Genomic DNA, 23,745 nt, shown 5'->3' on the forward strand with positions numbered 1-23,745 from the left:
GTTGGAGCTCTCTCTCTCCTCCCTCTCCCATCCTGCCTCAAAGAGTGCATTGCATTTACATATGTGATTGAACAGAAGGAAACATGACTTGGATGTACAGCACCTTGGGTGTATGCTACACATCAAAAGGGTTTGGGTGGGATAAGTCTCATAACCTGTAAACTGACATAATATGTTGTGCATGACTATGCCATTCCTTATGTGTATTGAATATAGCACGGAACATTTTTACTGATTTTTGGGTATCTTGGCATTTGGAACCTCAGAACCTCAATAAGTAAAACTTATTTATACTATGTATAAATACATACATAGGAGAAAATGCTACCAAGATGAATTTTTATCAAGGAATTACCATGCTAGGAAAAAAAAACCCATTACCAATCCTTTAAAGAGGAAAAGTAGTGATATGCAAAATATTTTGAATTTGAAATGTTCTGAGCTTGAAACTTCCTATTTCAAATTAAAAACAGCTGTTCTGACCTTCCTGGAGGTATTCCCATTCTGTTCCAAAAATCTGGAAGTATTTCAAGATTGAACAGCTCTCTGAATAATTGATTGGAATGATTGAAAGAGCACTGGAATACTTCCAGGAAGGTCATATCATCCAATTTTGAGCTTGAGATATTTCAAATTCAAACATTTTGCACGTTCCAAAGGAAAAGATAAATTAGCTGGTTTTGCCAAGAAACTGCCTTCTGAAAACACCTACTCTTCCTTTGCTAGATTTCAAGAAACTTCATGTTTTAAATGAGGATTTTACAGCCTTGCATATTTTTACTTTGCTTTCCTATTGACATGTTCTAGGAATATAGCTCCTAATCCATGCATTTGTTTCAACGATTGTTCTAGACTGGATGAGTCTGTATGGAAATGGTCGTATCAGGTGAGCAACATACCGGGTTTAGGGAAAAAAGAATGTACCTCCAGTTGTATATTACAAACAGACAACTCTTTTTTAGTTTTTTTTTTTAATTTCATACCCCTTTCACATGGTATCACCCATTTCTACCAAGGAGCCTATCATGGCCAGTTTGAGAGTGTTTGGAACAAGATGCCACAAGATTGTTGGTGGTATATGTTGCATTGAGTCAATTGTGCCCAGATCAGAAATTTCAAGAGAGATGCTAGTAAGTCCAAGTATAGCATTTAGGAGTCTTTATTTAAAAAAAACTATATGTAGCTTTTCCAAGCAGAAGTTTTCCTAAGGTGACCGATAGTCAATATTGTAAAACTTTTTAAGCTAATATCTAAAGATAATTAAGTAGAACAGCATAAAATGAATCCTCAGACACAGCACACAAAACATAATAAAACAATAAATTAAATAATAGTGTTTGAACAATAGCATTCTCACACAAAACAAATTCAATAGACCATACATATCACATGATAGGACTCTCATATGTGACTTTAATATAACTACTGTGTCTCTTACTCTATTTGTTTTAGTTTGGCTGACTTTAATTTTGCTGGGTTTTGACTGCAATACAGTTTTCATAGCTTAAATTGAATCCCCCCCTTTATTTGTTTTCAAAACAAGCCCATTCATTACACAAATAAAGAAAAATCTGTCAAATTTATTATGATCTGCTGCCTGTAAGAGCAGGGTGTAGGAGAAAATGGAATGGATGAAATTCAAAGACAATTGGAACTGAAGCTTTAGTAAGTTGCCATTAATTGTGTCTTATCGTTGGTCCAGTGAACTCAGTATTGTTGAGCTGGCTGGCATCAGCTCTCCAGGGTGTCATAGAAGTTCCTTTCCCAGCCCAATTTAGTGCTATCTTGGATTGTGTTAGCCCTTCGAGGTAGTCCAGACAAGAAGCGCAGGCATAAGTACTAACTCTATCTTTACTGTAACTCCTAACAGAATCTTGCAAGACTGAAAGCATTTCTCCCCTCCTTTCCTTTTACTTTCTGGAAAACTAGGGACGGTCCCTTCTGAAACACTTCCCATGTCTCCCCTCCTTCTGTGGGCTGAGGTATCTTTTATCTGCCAGTTGTCCAGTCTGCATCTCTCCCTCTTGCCTCCTGAGGTCATTCCCACATACCATTACATATTGCCTGGGAACCTTGGCTTGCAAAGCATGTACTTTGCCACGAAGAAAGCTTTGAGGAAAAAGAACAGTTAGATGTCAGGAAGTTGAAAACTGTCCAGTAATAGTAACTGCAAAATAGGCACAAGGCTACTCAATATCCTACTTAGCTTCCCCAGAATATTAATGCCATTTGGACTAAGGTATCTGGACTGCAAAGATTGGGTAGACCATGAGTTGGAGCAAAGAGTTACAAAAACCTCTTTACTGTCATTTCAGGCCATCCAGATTTTTTCAACCCACATATGATAATCCTAGTTTGGACATTCATAGGTGATAGCAGTACATTAAAACTGTGGGCTTTTTGAAGTCCTTATTATACACATGCCTCTTCTGCTGCTATTTCTCCATTACACAGGCTTTGTTCTAATTTACGTGCTGTTGCAGTACATATATTTGCATGCCCAGCCTACATTAAAGCAACAAACATTCCTATAGCATCTTAAAAATGGAAGCATTCATTATTACATAATGCAGCAAATAAAGAATAAACTTTGGATTCATTCTAATTTGGAACAGATGAAATTCATTCCCATCGCCCGTTTGAATACTTGCAGCTGCAGTGATTCTAGCCTTATTCCTTGGGACTCTGAGCAGGTTCATCAGTGTATTGCATTTCTTATCAATGTTCATGAGCATTTCGTGATGAGCTACATCATACAATCATCACTCCATCATCCCTTTTTCCTTGTCAAAGCAATGCCTGTTTGTTAAAAACTTAAATCTGAGGTGAGAACTGAGAATATGGACCATTCTGGATATAGCTAGGACATCTTGGTTGCCAAGCTGATAAAATTGATGAAATCTGCTCCTACTGATTATTTAGAGGTGGCAGGAGCATCATTGGGATGTCCTCATTTCTGAAATCCCTTTCTAGTGTGAAATCCAATTGTCTTACTGGGCTTAGGCTTTTCTAAGAAAATGGATTTATGTGAAATGTTTCTTGGCCACTAAATAAATGATTATTTGACATAGATTTTCCCCGTATTTCTTTTATATTTTGACTATGTACTTTTATTCAGATTTAGTAGGCATAATAAATGGATTTTATTTAAATCAGGGAGAAATGTGTACAGTGGACTCTGTTCTCTGTGGTTAAGAAAAAAAGCTCCTGTTATCCCTTTCTGTAGGATGCTTTGGAAAACCTGCTGGCATCTGAAAAGTATGTCCTAAAGAGTGATTTCACTGTGGTTCTCCAGATTTCATTCGAAGAAGCAAATATGCCTCCCGCAACAGTAAGTAAGAATTGCAACTCTCTTATTCTTTCTAGGGCCTTTTTTCTTTTTTGTATGTGTGTGTGCCTTCGAGTCATTGTTGACTTCTGGCAACTGCCTGGACTAGTTCCTGCAGTTTTTTTGGTGAGATTTCAGGATTGGCTTGCTGTTGCCTTCTTCCTAGGGCTGAGAATGAGGGACTGGTCCAAGGTCACCCAGCTGGCTTTGTGCCTAAGGCGGGACTAGAACTCACGGTCTCCCAGCTGCTAGCCCGGTGCCTTAACCACTACACCAAACTGGGGTGGGGCCATGCTTGGTGCTTTAAGGAGAAAAGAAACCAGCTTTATTCTGAGGGAAAAAATGGGTTCGGAACATCTCAAGTAGGCAGCTGAATAGTGAAGCAAATTTGATCTACAGGTCAAATTAATTTTCCATGTGGTTATAGAGGAATAAATGCTGAGTGGAATTTAGGAATGTGGATTTTTTTGTATTCAGGAAATACAGAAATATATCAAATTCTGCTCCCTTCATCATTTCAAAGCAATTCTTTAACATAGGGGGAAAAATCTTATACAGAATTAGACCCCTGGTTCAACTTGTTCACTAATGACCTACTAAAATGACGGACAGTGTCTCACCAGTATTGAAGCCAAGGTTCTTTCGAAAGTTCACCTGTAGATGCCTGGAACTGGTCTTTTGGCAAAGATGATTTAAGGCAATGTTTCTCAACCTCTTCAACTTTAAGATGCGTGGACTTCAACTCCCAGAATTGGCTGGGGAATTCTGGGAGTTGAAGTCCACGCATCTTAAAGTTGAAGAGGTTGAGAAACACTGATTTAAGGAACTGAGGACCCGAAGCAATACAGACTTGGTGCCACCACTAATGCACAACCCTGGACTAACATTGCAAAGGGAGTCCTGGAAAATGAGATCTTAAAACAAGATTTTTGGCATGGAGTACCCATAGAACCTGAATTAAAAATTAAATATGTATCTAAAAAAAGCATGCTGATCATAACAGATATTATGGTATGTATTACCATAACAATGGTAAAAAAAATCACATTCTTCTTCAGAGAGACATATACTTCCCTATGTAAAGAGAAGCTGCTGTTATTTCTGAATTGCAGTTATCCTTGCTTTCTGCACTCTCTGCTTCTACAAAATGGCTTTAGGAATTGTCTGTGTTTCAGCTACGCAAAGAAAACAGAACCACAGATATTTCATCATGTTGTGAATCTTCCTGTTTCTTGAAATAATACCTAGGTCTCCAGTTACTCCTACTCTGTTTCTTGTCCTTTAGCCAATTGCCTATCCCTGAGCAGGCTTTTCCTCTGGACCCAGTGTTTCTACATTTAATCAAGAATGTCCAGTGGTGGACTTTTTGAAAATCCAGGTGTACAACATCAACTGAGTTACCTCTATCTACATGCCTGTTCATGTGCTCAGCTAATGCCCACACCCTCCTGCCTCCCTCTTTCCCTCTGGGCACAGCGGGCAGCAAATGGGGTGCAGAAGGAGAGGGTGTCCTTTCCCTGTTCTCTGTCTCTGCAGCAGCTGCCATCCTTACGCTCAGTGCCCTGCCTGACTCCTTTCTGCTGCCGGCCTGGCCTTGTGCAGTCTGACTGTTCAGGAGCCTACACAGCTGTTGGCTCAGCCAGGTGTGTGGAGCAGGCATAAAGGAATGGCAGTGCCAGCAGGTGGTGGGCAGAGCACAAGGAAGGAGTAGTAAGGAGAGGGCCCCTGCTAAGCCTCCCTTTTCTAGAAACCAAAGCGGCTGTATATACTGGTACCTCTTAAAGTCACCATGGTCCTGGGCCTCTGCAGGACAAACTCTACTATATTTATAAACACCCATTCTTGTTCTAAGTCAGATGACTTATAAAAGGGTTGGAAAGGTAGACTGACCATCAGGAGGCATTTTGGGATTTGTCAGACATGAGTAGCCAGATGTTATTCTAAAGGGTTCAAACCCTCTACCAGGAACTGAGTTCACAGACCTTTGCACTTAGAGGACTATATACAGGGCATTAGCTGTAGGAGCTGTGGCAGTCACTTGCAGGAAGAGTTGGAAAGAAGACCATGAACTCCTCGGTGCCAAGTTGTCAAAGCTTTGCTGGGAGCACAACAGAAATGGATATTGTAACCTTTTATGATTGCAAAACAAAAGGATACTAAAAGGCTAGAAGGACACCCATTCTCCATATGAGGGACTGAAAAAGCTTCTCTTTTCTAGACGAATAAGCATTTTACTGCTGATAGCCCTGTTTGGAGGATTGTTTATAAGTTTAGATTTAATATAGTTAATTTCCCATTTTTCTTTTGTTAAGGAAAATGATTTAAATGTTAATAATTTAATTGTATAATGCACGACACATGTAAGACTAATTTATGTAGTATATATGAGATGCACATTTTTGTGGGGGTTTTTTTATGTGCATATATTTTTTTAAATGCTATGTGATAAGAAAAGAGAATAAACAAAACAGAATCAAATTTTAGTCATGGGAAAATAATGTTGGAATCTACTCCTCCCATCTATTGCAAATAAGGTATAAAGTACTTGGGTTGCCTGTTGTTAACGTTGCTTTTGCCCATGGATGCAAAACTATCATTCAGTACTCCATTCTTAATTCTTTTGCAGGTTAAACATGATAATGATTATTCAGCAAAGGAGACACTGTTTAAAATCACAGGGGAAAAAAATGCTGCTGAAGTAGGAGTAGAACTCTGGAACAATATGGTAAGAGGCATGAAAATACATGGAAGACCTCACAGTGTTTCTTCATTCTAAGGAGAGAACTGAAATAAGAATTGATATGGCCCTTTCTTCATGACGAGGCTTTGAGATAGTGACTAATCAGAGACAGATCATCATGACTAACCAAGAATTTGTATTCAGGGGTCCCTAAGCCAAATCTGTTGTTTGGACTACTATACCTTATTGGATATAACTTCTTCAGCCACGTTTCTTTTTGATGCATTGAATTTCAACTCAACAGCCTCATAAAACAGATATTAGTGGCTTTTGCTGTTAAAAGATGAGCTCTAACTTTCTTTTGAATGTGGAAGTCCTTCACTTTAATGACCCCATTTATCTGATATGGTAGGACAAAAGTTAAATCCTTGAATCAAGGTTGCAGTCTTGGATGACAAGAGCTGCACTGAGTTATCTTGATCTATCTCTCTTTTATCCATAAACACACATAATGATGTCAAAGTTCTTGTCTCAGCCCTCCATTTATTGCAAGTCAGATGCCTTGATAAGGGAACAAAAGGTTGCATCCTAGATTATTATTAATTTGATTTGCTTTTTGTAAGAAAAGAAGAGCATTCACTACCCTTGAATTCTAATTCTAATTTAAAATCTGACATACATGTTACTTGAGCTGAAGAACAGATTGTTGAATCTCCTTCTCCTTTTTTTTAACCCAATTAAAACATTTGTGATCTACCTTTTCCTCTATTTTAAAGGAAAAGCTTTATCTCACATTTCCCAAGTGCCAATTTTCCGTCTCTTGCCCATATCTCCCTTTTAAGCCATTTCTCATTCTCCTTTTCATAATTCTTTGAAGATTCCATATGAGCCTCTCTCTGGATGTTTCTGCCTTAATGGCTTCCAATACTACTGATCAGCCCATCTGTCCTTTCTTAACAGAATTATCATGGTAGGAGAAAAGTCAGGGGAAGCAGTAAGAAAACAAGGGAGGCTGTTGCCAGATGAAGACATTGCCCACAACTTGTTATAAATGAGACACAGCTTACAGACCTTGAGGCTGTACTTGGACAATGTTGAAATAAGAGGGAGAACACTACTTTAACATGGCCCAAGAACTGCCATGCTTCACTATCCAGGTTCTCTTACTTCCAGAGGAAATGATCAGAGGTTTTTTCTTTTGTGTAGTTTACAAGGTTGTCATCTGTACAAGATGGTAGAATGTCTGATACTGTCAGAATTTAAAAAAACATAAGGAAGGTGACCTTATCTGGTCAGCATCTCTGATGAGGTGGCTTGATTGCTCCAGGGAAAACGCTCCACAAGACATCCCTTGTGGAGGGTTTGTTTTTCCTTAGTTACTTACAAATTTCATTTACTTATTTATTACATTTTTACACCACCTGGCTCCCAGGGACAAATGTCTTGTTCTATGAATGTAGCACATACAAGAGGAAAAAAAATTAGAAAAAGAAAAGTTATTTTATATCTGTCTATATCAGTGGTTCTTAAACTGGAGATACTAACTCCAAAAGGGTAATTTGGGCATGTCCTGGGGGTAATGGAGCAATTTATACTAAGATGCTTTGTAAAACAGCAGAGTTTGGTTTTTTTGTGGAGGTAATGACATTGTTTAAGACTGGGAAAAGGGGTAATTGGGTAAAACAGTTTAAGATTTCTATCTCTCATTGATCTTAATCATAATGACACTAATGTTCATGAATTCACCAAGATTTCAATCCTTGAATATTCATGTACAAAACAAATTCTTTGATGTAGGTCTATAATTCTGCTGGAATGAAGCATAAACATGAAAGTATTTGAGATAATCCAATGTAGCTGATTCTGGACAATTCTCAGTCAAGAGCCATCACTCTAGTTTGATGTCAAGAGATTAGAAATTCTGGGACAGCCCATGTTCCCACTAGCTGCACTTTTTCCTAGCTTCATCAGAGAAAAAGTGCAGTGATGAAGTAATCCTTTGAGGAGATAAACATTACTGTCCTGCTTACAACAAGAGTAAAATGTGTTTGTCTATGCAAATAGCACTATCGTTTGAGCTCCTGTTGGCTGACATGGAAGTGCTTTGCTGACATCTCTTCTGTGGGTTTAAGGACTTTATATATCCTTCAGTTTAGAGGTGCTTTCTGAACCTAACTGGGTTACTATTGGATGTGCCTTAATCAGCTCAGATTTTCTTCACACCATAAACATGTCTCCTAACAGAATGCCTGCTAATCACCAACCATTGTTGTACTGAAATAGCAGTTATCAAGGACAGATTTTATATCACCTCAGTAATGGTTGGGTGATGCTAGAGAATGTTATAGGTCCCTAGTATGGATCCTGTCCTAGACAGCATTACTAATATATAGCACTATTTTCAGGCTGGAGGGTAGGGTAGATAGAAAAGATTTACAGGGCCCCAAAAGAAAATATTCCTCTAGGAACCAGGATGAAAACTGGTGCATGCTTTTATTTTAAAAGAAATATATGTTTTCTGCTGAGATTGAATGCCTGCTTCCTTAATTATTTAAATATCTGAGACTTATCTATAGGAGTTATAGCCACCATCTGACACTACTTCCCACAGATCTAATGCTTTCTACATGCCTTACATTCATTGGTATCAATTTTACAAAATTTTCATTTGACCATTAGGTCTTAGTTTCGGCTCTGTTTCTTTATGCAATGAACCTCAATGGTATACTTCAAGCAACTTCGACTTTCTTTTTCAGTCTGCTCCTTAAAACACAGATAAGTCCCTGAAAACTATTTATGCCTCATAGCCTAGTAACTTTAATTTCTTTGGATGGATCCCAAAATGTTGGGGAAGAGGGAAACCTATTGGCACCCCTCGAGGTACAAAGAGTGAAATGTAAACAATATGACAACCTTTTTGTTTGAGGCACAGTCTATGATTTTGACACCAGCATTTAGACTGGTGTGAGGCTCTTATCCTTACCTTTACCTTGCGAAGTGGGGAAAAGCACCTTTTTTCCATCTCCCTTACGCACATACCAGGAATGGAATTGTGGGAAGGGACAGGAGAAGAGGCATTCCTTTACTGCCATAAAGCAATGGCATTAACTTTCCTCAGTTTAGTCCATTCTGTATTTCTTACTAAAGTCAGATTAATAATAGAAGCAGAAAGGCTTCATATAAACCAATTTAAACAAATGAACATGGTATTCTCAACACTACTGGTGGAGTCTGGGATTTCAGGGAAGGATACTTGTAACGTTCCTTCATCTCAGTATCATCAGGTTATATAAATGGTGGATGAAATTCTATGAAGAGTAGCTTGCTTTCACAGTGAAAAACTAGTTTTCTACATCAACAACTCATTCATTCATGTTAGGATCATTTTAGTCATGTGCTTTAGATAAGAAACACCTTTTGCTTGTATCATCTACACTCAGAAACTAGGGTATTACCCTCATCATAGGGTTTGCAAGTCAGTCCTGCAAAGGAACAAGTGGAGGACTGATCAACTGAGCAAACCTCACTTACTGTTTTCCTTCTATTTTTAATTTTAGTTGACCCCAGTTGGTCAGAAGAAGCCTTATCAGTTCACAGAAATACCTGATCCAAAGTGTCCTTCTCAGGTAGGAGAACGATATTTTCTACATGCACTTTTAATATTATCTCTTTTTCCAGAGAAATACTTACTCTAAACCAGGGCGGGCAACCTGTGTGGCTGTCTAGCTGTTGCTGAACTACAATACCTAGTAGCTCCAGCTAATGTGGCTGATGGCAAAGGATATTTGGTGTTTTATTTCAGCAGCACTTACAAGATCAGTTTCCACTCCTGCTTCAAACCAAGTTTTTTTATTTAGTACCTTCCAGATTTGTGTATGACAGAAATTATTCTCCAACACATTTGGTGGACATCAAATTCAGGAAGACTGCTTTAAAGAAATTTAAAGTCTTTAAAATCTGTACTATTTCTAAATATTTCAGATAATGTTAGAAGAATTCATTATTTGTGAATTTCTGTAGGAGTTAACCTGATTTGTATACCTCAAAGTGATATGCAGATAGGGTTTCTCATTTCCCCCCATTCTGCAATACTTTATCCACTAAAAAGAATGGCAATATGGACATAAAACATGTAGTTTAGGGCAAAATATGTTTAGAAATGCATATTTAGAGGCATTTAAAAAAAAAGATAAAACTGAATACATATTTGCATATAAATTTAGTGCACTCTTATATAATAATTTAGGTTAATGCAAAAACAGGCCAAAATTGACAAAATACAACTCTAAAGAGAGAGAGAGATCCATCCCTAAATGTACAAATATCTATTCTGTAACTTAATTCCCCTTTTTGGAACAAGTAAATTGGCACATTGTATTCTTTGACCAGCATGATTTAATAACACTGCATTATAGTCCAAAAGCTAATGAACAGTTATAATTAATCCTAATGGTTAAAGGAAAGCAATAATTTTCAAGCAATATACCCCTTGCTGGGGAGCAATAACAGGAGAAAGGTGTTACGTTTAAATCTTGATCCTAGTTTTTTCAGAAACATCTGATTGGCCACTGTGGTGATATGATGCTCTCTTGTTCTGTAAAAATACTCCATAGCAACCATTTTGAGCATAACAGTTCTGGAGCCATTTCAAACTAACAATCCTATAGTGATAGAACAATGCCATGTCCCCTTTCTCTTTGCTCTTTCCTGTGCTTTGTGACTGGCTGATGTTTTGCACTACAGAAAAAAGCCAGATCAGGCTGCTTAATCATGGCTCAGAGGTGAGAGACATCATGGGGACAGGGGGTAAAATTGGGGCTGTCTTGTCATTCTAGTCGTGCTGTAAGTAGCTAATGAAGCAGGGTGGCGATCATCACTATGTGTTGTGATGAATGAGGGTCCCAGAAGAGGAGCAGTGAACTCCAATGTCTAATTCAGGACAACTGAACTTTTGTCAAGTCATTAACATTGCAAGAACCCAAATTTTGGCAGCCAAGGTAGTGGCGATTTCAATTTTTTTAAAAAAATCTTTCTATGAGAACATAGAAAGTCAGCCAATAGATTGCCCAGAGTAATCTACAATAACTGGCAGGATTCCCCAAAGTTTCAAGCAGGACTCTTCCAACTTCCCGAGAGATCCTGAGTCCTTCCAGTGCAAAGCATGTGCTTTACAACGGAACTATTGCTTCTCTCCAGCCATTATGGTCAGAGTTGCAGAAACTGAAACAGAAAAAGCATGCTCCAGAGTCATCTCAGTGGGCTTTCACATGTGTTCCCAAGGACATTTGTTCATCAACAGTGCATCACCTCTTCATGGTGCTAGTGTGACATTGAAAATGGAAGATTTGCTTTGAGCTCAACCATGTTTTCCAGTCAATGTATATTTTTCATTTGCTATTCAGTTCAAGGAAAGACAAAACTGAATCTAAAGGTCACATCTGGAAATGGCTTTATTAGAGTTGCTTGTTTTATCAGATGCTTATAAAACTGGTCTTCTGAAGGTCGTATTCTTCTTTAAAATTAAAATACTAATGCAATAAAATAGAAACAAACCTCTACATTTTATTAGCACAATAAAATTACGAATGCAAGATCCAACGTGATAAAAATTAAATGCTGAGTCAAAGTAGTAAATATGAGACTCTAAGCCCAGTCATGAAATAAAATAGCAGTTAAAACCACTAGTGGTAGATTAAATGGCAAAGATCTGAAATGATAAGCTTAACTTGGCAATGAAAGGAAAAAAAAAACACACCTTGAATTTTCCAGGGAACAGGGCTCTATGATCACAGGGCCATCAACAAGAAGCTCTTTCTCTAACAGCCTTTCCTCTGAGCTTTGAAATGGGGGGGGGGCACCTGAGAACGGGCCTCCCTGCATGATTATTGGGCTTCAGCATGCACATAGAGAAAGAGGCAGGTACTGAAGTCTAACCCATGAAGAGCTTTAGAGATCCAAACCATCACTTAGGACTGAGACTGGAAATAAACCAAGCGTCACTGCAAGCCACAGACAATATTATGATAGAGCACCTGATTCCAGTTAATATCTTGCCATCAGTTTTTACATTAGCTGTAATTCCTGGATTATTCTTACTATAGCCCTGTGTACAAAAGCTGCTGACCAATCAAAGAGAATCAACCAAGTTGCACTTCCCTTGACTCTTTCCAAGAAATGGTCATCCTATGGGGTGACAAGCCTCTTTCATTGCCAAATCCAGGTCTATATCTGACCAAACTCCATCTCATCCAAGAAAGTTTAATTCAACAATGCACCTTGAATAAAAAGGGGGAAGTACACAAGGCTGATTTCAATTACACTTGCATTTTGATTATAATTTAGCATCTTTTCCTAATCCATATAAACCAAGGTGTGGTGAAACTACTCTGTTTCACTGATAAGGCAAAGAAATGTGGTTTGGGGAGTTGCATGTATAAGAGAAGCATTCTGCACATTATGTTATATCCATCTGAGTTTTATATGGCATGCTCTGCCCCTTCCTAACCGCATCTCTTCTATGTCTGGGCTGCTCCTACTGCTCATTAGCCCTGACTTTCTCACGGACCTTGATCATCCATGGAGGAGTCAGATTGTGCTTAATATACTTCTAGTGCTTGGACCTCTCTCTGGGGACTGACCGTAGACATTTTCCATCAGTCGAAATCATTGTCTCTGCTCTGATGACTTCATCTGAGGTGCCAAATGATTACTTATTTCAACTGCTTTCACTATCTTATCTTTTCAGGAATACCAGTACATCTTCACATACAGGAATAGTAATTACTCACCTTTTCCTGTGAAGTCACAGACTGAAGCACAACCTCAGGTATGGAAAACATTGGTTGCACAATATTTTATTATTATTGCCCTTGATTGGAGATGAAAGGAGGTTTGACACAAAAATGTTTCATGCCTCATGAAATTCTTTCCTAAGTGGGAAGACTATTTATCCTGTCTGTTCAACACATTCATCTTTCCCTGTACTGGAATGTTGAAGGCCACCTATAATTCATTGTTCTGTGTCTCTTTTCAGGAAAAGAGCTTTGGGACTAATATTCCATGTTCTGACCGCAGCCCCTCCAACACAGTTCCTGTCTCAGGTACAGATTCTGTTTATGCATTACTTCATTCTGCAAGTTCAGGAATCTCTCAATATTTATTAAGACAAAGATGGGAATGTTTATTTATCTGTGAGCTGAAGGAGCTCCAGGCAAGTATGTTGGTACTGAGAATGGGAGGTTTTTTTTAAGATTGTTTCATTTATATTCCCACTGCAATCCATGTTACTCTTGGCATAACTGTTTTTTTAATACAGAATCTGTTGTCCTATAAGTGACCTGAAAAATATATAATGGTGATTCCAGTTTTACCGAAATGTAGTACTCCATTCATCCAACAGTTGGATTCTCATTTTTCGTTATCAAATATTCACTGAGAATATTTGATCTCCACTATAAGTCACTCATCAAGAACTTGATATTCATTATGAGATCAAGGATATGAACATATTTGCTTAAAATGTAATACCACATTCAGATAAATCTCTGCTCCTGATGGGTCAAGGAGGATAGAAAATTGAGTGCATAATGTCATTACAGAGCACCATTTAATATTGCAAAGTCTAAAAGTCTAAATGAGTTTACTGAGCATAGAGGCTCAGGTTTTGAGAACGTAATCATAGGTGGTTCATGTAGAAAAGTCATAGTGAGGATTATTGGTTTGAGTTTACACCCTTCTATAAATCTACTTATAGGATAGATTAGTAGTTGTGTGCATCTTATACAAGTGTTTATTTCTAACATTATTGCAGTAGGACATTTGGTATCAAGAAAACTCCTTGACAGGTTGTGATGGCTGAGGATAATGTGAGTTGTAACCCAAAGCAATGTGAAAGATATCACATTAGGGAAGGTTTCTTTATTAAGAAGAGAATGATCAATTATACTACCTCAGCTCATGTAAAACAATATATGCTAGATATAGACGTTTCTCTAAAATAGTATACTAAAAAAAATAATCCAGTACTGAACAAAAGGTCAGAAGGAAGAAGGAACAGCATTAACTGCTCTTCTTGTTTTGTTCTTGGTGAAAAAGAATTTCCACATGGTGAAGATTGCATCAGGTTGAAAGCATTTCCAGACTTCTATGATACCATAACATTGAATTGGGTCAAGACAGAGCCAATTAATTTTTTGCTTAGATGTGGAGCATTTGAAACCACAGTAAAACTAGTTGTTCAGGTTAATTTTTTAAGCAAAGCAGCTTTGTGGAGCTTATGTGTAACTCCTGCATATCAGGTCTTTCAAGGGCAAAAGTAGCTGGAAGACTTTTGGGCTCATTATTTACAGGGATTACAGGGAATGGCAGGGATACACATATACATACTTACATACATCTCCAGACATGATATGAAGATGTGGATGGTGACAGCTGGGACAGTGCAAGCAATTTATTTTATTTCTCTTTTGCATAGAATGAGGGTGAGGTTACAGAATGGAAGTACGCTTGCTTGTTGTTTGAGGAATGTTCAGAAAGCTAGGGGGGATGGAGTCTAAGGTCAAACAGATGTTCAGCTCAAGATGCCCCACCTTATGATACATTCATCATGACCCATAGGGGGATTTCTGTGTTGAAGAGTTCTGATTTTGGAAAGAGCCAAACAGGGATGGATGTAAAGAGATAGGCAACTCCAAAATTAGATGTCCTCTTCCAACTTTTGAGAGGGCAGGGAGAGGGGCAATCTGACCAACCCTAGGAAACCTATACTGTAAAGCTATTCTAAGGAATATAAGATTGCTTCCTTTGATACATTTTAGGAACATAAGCATTTATATGAATTTTCCCATCCAGTTAACTTATTGTTAACTTGTTGAATTGCTAATGAAACAAACTTGTTCCCAGCTCTATGTTATATATTGGATTTCCAATGATTTTTATATAGAAAAAGAGAATTGAAAGAGTGATTTGTATTAAAAATGTAGCTTTTTAAAGGACATTCTGGATTCCTGTGAAAAGCTTCTAAATCATTTGATAAAGACTGCCAAAAACCCAAACCATTTAATATATTTGTTTTGTTAAAATATAACAAGCACATTATTTCTTGAGAAATAGCTAGGAAATAATGTTGCATTAATTTCTTTGGAGGAAGAATTGGGGAGAGTATGGTGTTCTGGTAAGAAGCATGAGTTGCCACTGAGTTTCAAAGTTTAGCTGAACATGACTTTTAAATAACATTTCAAGTTCTTACAAATTCTCCCAAAGAGGTATATTCCTAACTGTAAAGATTTTCTAAAACTTCTATCATTCTCTTTCTTTTTTATAGTTCATAACTTGAGGCCAGGAGACATAAAAGTTATAGGTGCCCTTGGGGACTCACTAACAGTAAGTGTGGATCACCAAATATACAGTAGTCTATTAGACTGAGCGATATAAAAAGCATTTTTGAATTCTAATTTGAAAAAGGAGGAACAAATGATCTTCAAGGCCAATTGAATTTTCGATGTTTTCTTCTGCTATTCTCCCATGATGCTGGGTTATTAATCTCTTTCAGGCTAGAAATGCCATCTCTCTTGGCTGTTTCCAGTTTCTATGTGCTAACTAATATAGCATAATGGGCACTGCAAACATTTTTCTAGCAATGAAAAATGAGCATCCTGATTATGTGGTAAATAACCTATCTGGGATAATTTTATCCTCAGTAAGTGACAACTCTGCAACAAACATTTATTTTGCTGAGAAGTTGCGTGAAGGTCAGTTTAGATGTGCTGCTACTTTTGTATGCAACACAGACCTTACCCGTGAAAGCTTTGTGTGAGTGTCATAACATTAAAAAAAAGTCTGACATGAGCCATCCCAGATACTTATCTGCCACCCGTGTGTAATCCAGACAGTAGCAATGCCAACAAATGAGTGCTGAATATACCCTTACTATTTCTTCTATCTCACCATCTCCTCCAGGGAGCTTAGAGTAGTGTGTAAGATTACTCCCAACCTGGTGCCATAGGTTAGGTTAGAGAGATGGTTAGTCCACAGTTGCTCATTTAGCTTCATGCTTGATGGGGCTATGAACCTGGACTTATTTTGCCAATTTTGGACCCTGAGTACTACAGCCAGTACTCAAAGCACAGTAAGATGCAGTGCGCTTGTATTCCTGTTCTTTTCCAAGGACCTAAAACAATCTGACTTCCTTCTAACCTAGATAAATTAAAGCCAAAACTAACAGCCATATTGTTTTTCTCTGCACTTGATTAATACAGTGGACCATATGATACCCCACAAGCTTTAGGGTGGATGCATTTAGCAAGAGCCTTTAGAACACTCTAGAAACTTGGGGCAGAGACCCCTTGCACATCACCACTAACTCCACCTAACTCTACCATTTTCTTCTGATGACACCCTACAAGTGTCCTCATTTTCACTTCACTGCCCTGGCAAATGCTCCAACCTGCCAATGGACAAACTAAAAATGGTAGATGGCTAGTATTCTGTCACCTCCTTTGCTCCCTTGCCAACAGGGAAAAAAGAAATAAACCAATGAGCTGCCGCATGAAATCATAGCAGAGCTGCCTCTCAAGCAGAGGAGAAAGAAATGGGAAAAATGCAGCAACTGGAAAATGGTGCCACTTCAGGACTCAGGAAGTGAGATGAGATGAGAGTTCTCACCAGTGGGAAGCATCAAAGGCGATGCTTTTAGGGTTTCCTCCAAAGCAGGAGCTGCTGATTAACTTAGCCCCAGCCCCTGTGACCTTCTGGAAAGCCCTTAGAACTTGTTTTTTGCCAGCAAGCCTGGAGATGCCCTAGTAATAGGGGGGCTGTGTTATATATAGTATTTTCCCTCCTGTGATCTTGCTTTATTTACGTTCATTGTTTTTAACTGATTTATAGAATGCTTTAATTGCCAGTTTTATTGTATGCCACCCAGAGTCATTTTGTGTGAGATGGGCAGCCTTTTATATCTGACAAATAAATTAAAAAATAAATAAAATAAATAAAAACTTCCTGTGCTGGATGGCCCATAGCATTGTGTAAAGATGCAGGGGACCAAATTAAAGGGTCACTTTAGAAGTGCTGCAACACATTCTAAATTAGTTTGGAATTCATTGCTACTTTTGGTCACACGCAAACGTTATACACTTCTGAGCAGCATAATCACTCATAAAAGAAATCAAAGTTCCTCAGGTGTAGAGGATCTGGTCTGAATAGTTTGCAGACACTTTGATTTACATGAGAAGATTTTTTGGGAATCTTTCAAGTATTGATAAACAAGTTTTACATTGACCATAGTAATAATAATAATGAATATTTATTCGTTTGATTTATATCCCCCTGGCTTTTTCTGGGACAGGTTCAAGGCAGCTTATATGAGGATGTCCCTTCATTTTGTACCCACAATTGTCCTCTGAGATAGGCTGGGCTGAGAGAATCACCCCGTGAGTTTCCATGGATGTGGCTGGACTGAGTTTGGATCTTTCTAGCCATAGTCCAATACTTTAACCCTTATACCACACTGGGTCTCTTATTTAAATTAATTCCAACTTGCATCAATTAATCCTAGGCTAGTGGAAGCATTCATTAGTTGGACCAAATATAGTTTATGATTTCATGCTTCTGTGCAATCAGTATTCCTGAATACTATTATATTTCTTGAAAGATTTATTTCTGATTTGTTTGATTCATGACCATCACTTCAATGATTTATTTTAACTAAGGATTCTTATATTGGGCCAATTCATTTTTCATTCTGCTTCATTGCATTATGAAGAGGCACAATACTTTCAAGACATCTTAAGAGCAGCTTTGGGAATACTTCCTGGGGATCATACTAAGTCAGCAGGAGTCTCTCTAATCATGAATTCTTTTTGTTCTCTTGGCTATCAGGCAGGAAATGGGGCAGGATCTTCACCATTCAATATTCTTGATGTTCTGACACAATATCGAGGCCTTTCATGGAGGTAAGTGCTATAATCTAAATACTTTTGATTATCCAAAATCTGCAATCTGTTTTGTATAGTTTTCTTTTCAAGGGCATTAGAAATCAACCTCAGTCTCCTCCCTGCTCATATGAACTATCAGAAGTATGTTTCCACCCTGTTTTGGAGTAATCCTCAAGTTGCTATGCTTACAATTTGGGTTAATCACTTTGGTAACAATTTAATGGTATTCCATAATGATAGGTTAGCACAGGTCTACTGGCAATAGCGGACAAATGCCTAAAGAGAGTTATAAATTAGTTCTGCTCAGAAAAGTTGCTATGAGTTACAGATTGAAATTGTAATTTAGATACTCCTTTTTTATGTACAGTTTAGCAGAGCTGTTGGGAAGTGTATCCTTTATGACCCTTGAAATACCCCAAGCTTCTGTGTTCTGCTCCTGCTTCTCTGCATAGGGGAGCCTTATGGATTATGTTTCATATGAGGTTATTTGGGTGATTTGCCATACTGCAATTTGCTTTTAAAAACAAAACTGGTCAGTGCACTTTCTATCAGAGGAAATGCAATTTCAGATTGAATCAATATTCAGGGGACAAGTGAAAGGAGGAGGGAAGTAGAAGAATTGTTTTCCCCTTCTGCCTTCCCTCCTCCCCACTTTCTCAAAGTCTTAAGGCTGGTATTAAAGATGGGAGTCAAAAGTAGCAACCTACTGGGATGAAATAAAAGGAATATAGATATACAAATTAGCAAAATTCAGCATTATTGAAAGAGGAAAATATATAATATACTCAAAAATCAGAAGTAACTGATGAAAAACAGTGCTGCTCAGCTCCCTGATCCTCTGTAGAACACTTCAAGCTTCTGATATGGATGACCTTCAAAGATGGTATTTCCCTTCATCCTTGCATAGTAGTAGATGCACTGAATAAATGAAGGAATTACATAGTGTTTTTAACAGAAATAGTTATTACTTACTGTAGAGATGCTGGATTTTTAATCATGTCCTGTATAGCAGGTTGATGTAGTTTATGATTCCCAAACTCCCAGCAGCCTTCTATTGTAGCCTGCCAGTCACCTTCCACTTATTTGGGGGTCCTAAGTAGGCAGCAGCAGGAAGCAGGAAGCTGACCAGCCTCTGGTTCATCAGAAGAAAGATCCTGGGAAATTGCTGAAAGCATCTGATGCTGTAGCTTTGCTGAAGCTGGGTCAGTCTGGAGCCAAGAACCAAGAAGCCTCCTTAGATAGATTCCTGAAGGGGAGGGGGTTGTCCGATGTCAGACTCCACAGTTCAAATAAGAAGAGATTGTTGAAGGTCTGAAATATCACCAAAGGAAGTGTGAGACTGATTCCAAATAAAGCCTTTTGTTTGCTTTCTTTTTCTTGTTTTTCTCACCCCATCCCAAAACTGCAGCATTGGTGGAAATGAAAACATAAAAGCAGTCACAACATTAGCGAGTAAGTGCCTCTTTCCTAGAGGTTGGTGTATTTGCAAGCTCTTTCATAATTTATGGACCAGACTTGAGAAAATGTTTAGCAAGCTGTCAGTTGAAACCATTTTGCATTCAGGATCTAGAACCAGTAGGGTGTAGGAGGCAGAAAGCTGCTGAACCTAATGCTGTAATTTGCTGTCATGTTTTGCATTGATCATTTCATAGGTTCTTAGTTGGTTCTATTAACTCCATCCCTCTCAACATTCTGCAAGCCCCTCAAGACCTGGCTAGGTCATCAGGCCTGGGGGTCCCAGGGGACCGGGGAGATTTTGCAATGGCTCCCTTACTGTGGTTAATAACATCCTCTCTTCTTTTGTGTGCTTTTTACAGTTATTTTTTTTAATTCAACTGTTTTTATGTATTTATTGTTTTTAATTAAGTGTTGTATGCTGCCCAGAGTCACTTTTATGTGAGATGGGCAGCTATATAAATATGATTAATAAATAAATATTTCACTAATAGTAATATTACTACTATTACTGTTGTTCTTGATATTAAGCAAATATGCAAGCATCTTATTTGTCTTGAAGTTCCATATTTATATTGAATGGACAGATAGTTGCTTAGAAACTCAGCTAGGAAATCAGTGCATGTCAAACTGCAGGCAGCTCAAGGAATTCAGAAATTTAGAAGAAAGGAGAAGAAATGTGGAGCAAGGGGTGGGAAATGTTCCCCAAGGAAGCCCCCAGCAAGTTGCATCACAACAGATAACAGTCCTCAACTTCAGCAGTGGCTATTCAGATGCTCCTGCTAGCTCAGATGTGACTTTATGATGAAAGCCACCTCTGCTTGGTTTATTCCCACACTTGATATTTAAACTACTATCTTTCATCTGAATAGTGCTAGCCCCTCTTCAATCCTGCAGGTTATTACAGGGATATTGGAAAGGGGGTGGGGAGGGGAGCTGGAAGACATGGTTCTGTCCATAGTTCAAAATCTGAAATGTTTGTTTGTTTGTTTGTTTGTTTAGCGTATTTATATAGCTGCCCATCTCACATAAAAGTGACTCTGGGTGGTGTACAATATTTATTTAACATAAAATATTTATGTTCCATTTTATTCTCTGAGTTAATAATCATGATGCTGATCCCATTCTCTCTAAGGGTAATAGAAATTAAGGATGTTCCATGAAGAAATGCTGACCATTTATTTGTCCTGAGCCTACTACCAATTAATTTCATCAATAACCCTTAGCTCTAGAGTTCTGTGTTACAAGAAATAGGAAAAAAGAAACGTTCAGTTCATCCACTGATTTTGTATTACAGTATTCCTAATTTGATAAACCACAATCATATTCCTCCTTCCTGATTTTTTTTAAACAAAATTTCTGTCTCCGCAAACTTCTGTAATCTTTCTTCAGGCTCATAGGAAAGATGCTAAATCTTTTTTGACATTTTTAGTTGCCCTTCATATTCCATGAAATAATAAGAAATTCCGCATATGGTGATAATATATTGTATAATGACAAAATATTTTATTCTTCCTGCCATTGATTTCCACCACCCCCCATGTTCCACCCCCACGCTATATCTTCCTTCCCTTTCCCTTTCCTTTTCCCTTCCTTTCATGCCCAATTTCCAAACATGAGAGCCATGTAGCTCCCATCTTTGTTTGTTGGTCCTGATCGAGTCCATGACTGAATCCAGACACTAATTTAGCACCTGTATGGGCCATTGTGACTCAGATAACGAGCAGATACAGAGTTCGATATCATGAGCTTTTTAATGGACCCTCTCAAAATTCCTTGATATCCTCTTCTACGAGCTTCATAAACATACCAAAAAATATGATGGATAAGAGAAAGACCTTTAGGAGCCTACAAATACCAGAGTTAAGCAGAAAATTGCCAATGCTATCTTCAGCAAGTGTCTGAGCAGAATCACCATATAATAGTGTGCACTAGTGTCGATCTTCAGAATTGGTACAGCAAGACATCATGAAAACTGGGATATATTCCTCTGTCTATATGCCAAGAATAACCACAACTTTTTTAATATCCAAACCAAGCTAAACCCAAACTGAAATGTATCCAGACAGAGTGTATCACCAGATTAGTTTTGGGGGTGTTTTTTGTTGCGACCACTGCAACATTTTGAGCTGATTTCAGATCTGAGTGTATACCAATGTATAAATTTGCCTTTCATTTCTTCCTAGACATTCTTCGTGAGTTCAATCCTTCTTTGTTGGGCTTTTCCATTGACAAAGGAAATCAGAACCAGCCTAAAGCTCATCTGAACCAGGCTGTGCCAGGAGCTCGCGCTGAGTAAGGGACCAGAAAGGTGTTGGGAGGATCTGTTTGCGTGTGTGTATGTGTGTGTGTCTGTGTGAGAGAGAGAGAGAGAGAGAGCGCAAGTTTTTGACCACATTAATTGCACTCTTTGGCATTAATTTGTATTTGTGCCATAATTGAGTAACTTATTATTTTAATACCAAAAGTAGCATTTTAAAAGCAACTGAATAACAGAGATGAAACTTTATGTTTTTATTACTTTGGCTTAAATGATGCTCCATTTTTGAAGACTTGGGGCAGGTTGGGGAGCATCATTTTACAACTAGAGAAAGGCTAGTCTTAGTTATCTCACTTTCTCTAATGTTAAGATGGCTGTAATTTATCATAACATTTACTCATGATTTAACTTAGGATCATTGTAATTTTTCTGCCAGGACAAATCATTTCTGTTGAAGAAGTTTTTCATCAGTCCCACCCTTCTTTCCTAGAAATTTGATTGCAAAAATATATATTTACAGCACAGTTATTATTCTGAGCCCATTTCCTCTTAGTCTGCATCTCACTCGGACTCTTAATCTGTCATCAGAATAGTTACATTTGCTAAAGCAACCTGTGCTCCTTTCAGTAGTGTCTGCGTTGGGCGGGCGTGATGATGTGTCAAATAGGTCAGTCTGACAAAAGGATCATTGTGCCTTCATGACACAATGTCAGCCACTTCTGTATGTTTGTCATGACAGCGCATGCACATCCAGAAGTGATGTGCTGGCACTGTCCTGCTTTTGTTATTTTTATCCCATCAGCCCAAGTTTGGAGTAGCAGAAGTAGTTCCAGCAACATCTTGAGGGCCAAAGAACTGCCCAAAATGTGGCATATTATTGTTATCATTCCTCACCTTAGTGGAGCACCATTTAAACTAGACCTGTGTCAGATATTTTCTGCAGACTTTTTCTGGTGCAACTGAACTGCTGAATTTATTTATGTAAAGGCAGGTACTTAGCTCTGGCATAATACTTACATCTAAAGAAAGAAGATGGTAATGGAGGTGGGATGCTGGTTGGAATAACCATTTTTTTACTCCTGCCTTTTCCCTTTCCTTCCACCTCCCCAGTCCCAGACAGCAGCGATGAGGAGACCTGTGTGGTTACACAAAACAGTTGCAGAAAGACCACTTGCAGCATGGAAGTGCTCTATGAAACCTATTTGCTTAATGCCAGTATGTTTCAGCAAAGGGCTTTAGATTTCCACATTTTAAATTTGTTTTACCATTTCTGCAGATAAACATAACCAATGTCCACTCCTAGTATCTTTACGACATGTAATTCTGCTCCCTCCATCTTCTCACTCCATGACACCAGAGACTCTCTAGGCCAGTGTCTCTCAACCTTGGCAACTTGAAGATGTGTGGACTTCAACTCCCAGAATTCAATTCCCCATTGCTGGCTGGAGAATTCTGGGAGTTGAAGTCCACACATCTTCAAGTTGCCAAGGTTGAGAAACGCTGCTCTAGACTGTTTTAGCCAGATTGGAGGTATGTGTGTGAAAAAGGAGAAGAAGCAGATTCTAAAGCCTCAGGCTTAAGGAGCTTGAGGAACAGTGCTGCCATACTGCTTGATCAAAAGGTTTTTAGCTGATGAGATGAATCAGTTTTCAAGGTGCTCCTGATTCATTTAACAACACATTTAAAACCCAAGTGTTATTAGCTATTTTAATACTTATATTTCAACTTCCAGTTGTCTAATACCATTTCAGAAGAGGATTTTGATCAAACAGAAGGTGTATTATTGTACCTACTGATTCAGTTCTGAGGGGGAACCTGGATTTCCCACTAGCGTATAGGAATTGAGCCATAGTGAGACCTGGGGTTTCTCATTTCCTTTTACTTTATCTTCCTCTCCAGAAAAGATGATTAGGAGCATCCAGCGTGTAGGTCTATTATGTATACACCTTCCTTTATGCTATTTAAGCTCTCATTAGAGCAAACGAGATATTAAAGTGACCTGCCCTTTAGAATACCTCTAAAGCTAGATGCACTGGCTGAATGCTAGTGGGAAGTGAATGGAGGAAACAGTTTGTTTAAATTATTGTAA

At 38.3% G+C, this 23,745-nt stretch overlaps 1 protein-coding gene across 1 annotated transcript in view; it reads left to right on the forward strand.

Annotated features, from left to right (window-relative positions):
* PLB1 (phospholipase B1) overlaps nt 1-23,745 on the forward strand; it is a 107,003-nt gene that overhangs the window by 14,546 nt on the left and 68,712 nt on the right. The window contains exons 11-20 of the mRNA XM_025172206.2: nt 808-886; nt 3,227-3,331; nt 5,955-6,053; nt 9,566-9,634; nt 12,754-12,834; nt 13,042-13,108; nt 15,331-15,389; nt 17,886-17,959; nt 19,350-19,393; nt 21,583-21,691. Coding sequence (XP_025027974.2) covers nt 808-886; nt 3,227-3,331; nt 5,955-6,053; nt 9,566-9,634; nt 12,754-12,834; nt 13,042-13,108; nt 15,331-15,389; nt 17,886-17,959; nt 19,350-19,393; nt 21,583-21,691 — 786 coding nt within the window. The remainder of the gene's footprint in view (nt 1-807; nt 887-3,226; nt 3,332-5,954; nt 6,054-9,565; nt 9,635-12,753; nt 12,835-13,041; nt 13,109-15,330; nt 15,390-17,885; nt 17,960-19,349; nt 19,394-21,582; nt 21,692-23,745) is intronic.

This window comes from Python bivittatus, unplaced genomic scaffold (genome assembly GCF_059951505.1).
Source record: "Python bivittatus isolate LINGU-HERP-01145 unplaced genomic scaffold, Pbiv_v1 ctg000020_np1212, whole genome shotgun sequence".
NCBI lineage: Eukaryota > Metazoa > Chordata > Lepidosauria > Squamata > Pythonidae > Python > Python bivittatus.